We start from the raw sequence: 1,024 nt of genomic DNA on the forward strand, positions 1-1,024 counted from the left end.
CCCCCCCCCGTGTTTTCCAGGGGGTGGGTAGGGGATTGGGCGATCAGCGTGCATGGGCCAGCACCAGCCTATGTCAAGCCTGACATGGGAGAGGGGGTGTCTGCACGCACTCGGTCGTGTGTGGGAGGCTTTCGGGGGCCACTTAGTTGTGTGCACTGAGTTCCAGGATAAGAAATAATTCTGGAGGTCTTCGTTCAAGGTGAGAAGGTCGCCTGGGGGTGCCCCGAGACGCCCACGGGGAGGCTCCCTGAAAGCTGTGCTGCAGATCCCCTAAGTCGTTGGCTGGGAGCCTGGGTCAGTTCAGGGCGGCGGGAACATGCAGCCCACCGCAGGCTCGTCCCACTCTCGTTCCTTCCCACCTCACGGGGACGGGAGGCCTGGCCCACAGCAGATGCTCCGTAAACCCTTGTAAAAGGAACCTCTCTTCTCACTCCTCCCTGCCCCCTCCTCCTGCGACCGCCTCCGTCCCCAGGGCTTGCTCCCGCACCCTCCTCCCCCAGGGAGTCCGGCGTACTCACTGAGAAAGCTGATGTCGCCGTTAGAAACAGACACGGTCTGGGTCTGGAGGGTCGTGCGCTGCGACGGGTCCGTGGGGGCCTGGCGGGGGAGGCGAGGCTCGTCTGAGGGACAGGTGGCACTGGGGGCACAGGGCACGCCAGGGTCGACGGAAGCAGGCGCAGACGGTGTCCCTGGCGCTTGGCTCGCCAGGCAGCCTGCGGAAGGACGCAGAGAGGGTCAGACGAGGCCCGGCGAGGGGGTCAGACGAGGCCCGGCGAGGGGGTCAGACCAGGCCCGGCGAGGGGGTCAGACGAGGCCCGGCGAGGGCATGGGGGCGGGGGGCGCGGCGGGGCTCACCCGCGGGCCTCGGCGACACCAGCAGCAGCAGGAGCAGCAGCAGCAGCGGAAGGGCAGCCGCCCCGGGGCCCGGGGGGCCCTGCCTGCGGGCCGGCGTCCTGTACCGGGGCTCCATTCCGGAGTAGCAGCGACGGCGCCGGGGTGCTCTTCTGGCGACGGCGCCCCCCAT

General features: G+C 69.0%; 1 protein-coding gene across 1 annotated transcript in view; it reads right to left on the reverse strand.

The window, feature by feature from the left end:
- Positions 1 to 1,024, reverse strand: part of PRSS50 (serine protease 50) — a 5,458-nt gene extending 4,434 nt beyond the window's left edge. Inside the window, exons 1-2 of the mRNA XM_032412134.1 lie at positions 856 to 1,024; positions 519 to 713 (exon numbers count right to left, since the gene is read on the reverse strand). Of these exons, the coding sequence (XP_032268025.1) occupies positions 519 to 713; positions 856 to 1,024 (364 nt within the window). The remainder of the gene's footprint in view (positions 1 to 518; positions 714 to 855) is intronic.

This window comes from Phoca vitulina, unplaced genomic scaffold (assembly GCF_004348235.1).
Source record: "Phoca vitulina isolate PV1807 unplaced genomic scaffold, GSC_HSeal_1.0 scaffold13, whole genome shotgun sequence".
Lineage (NCBI taxonomy): Eukaryota > Metazoa > Chordata > Mammalia > Carnivora > Phocidae > Phoca > Phoca vitulina.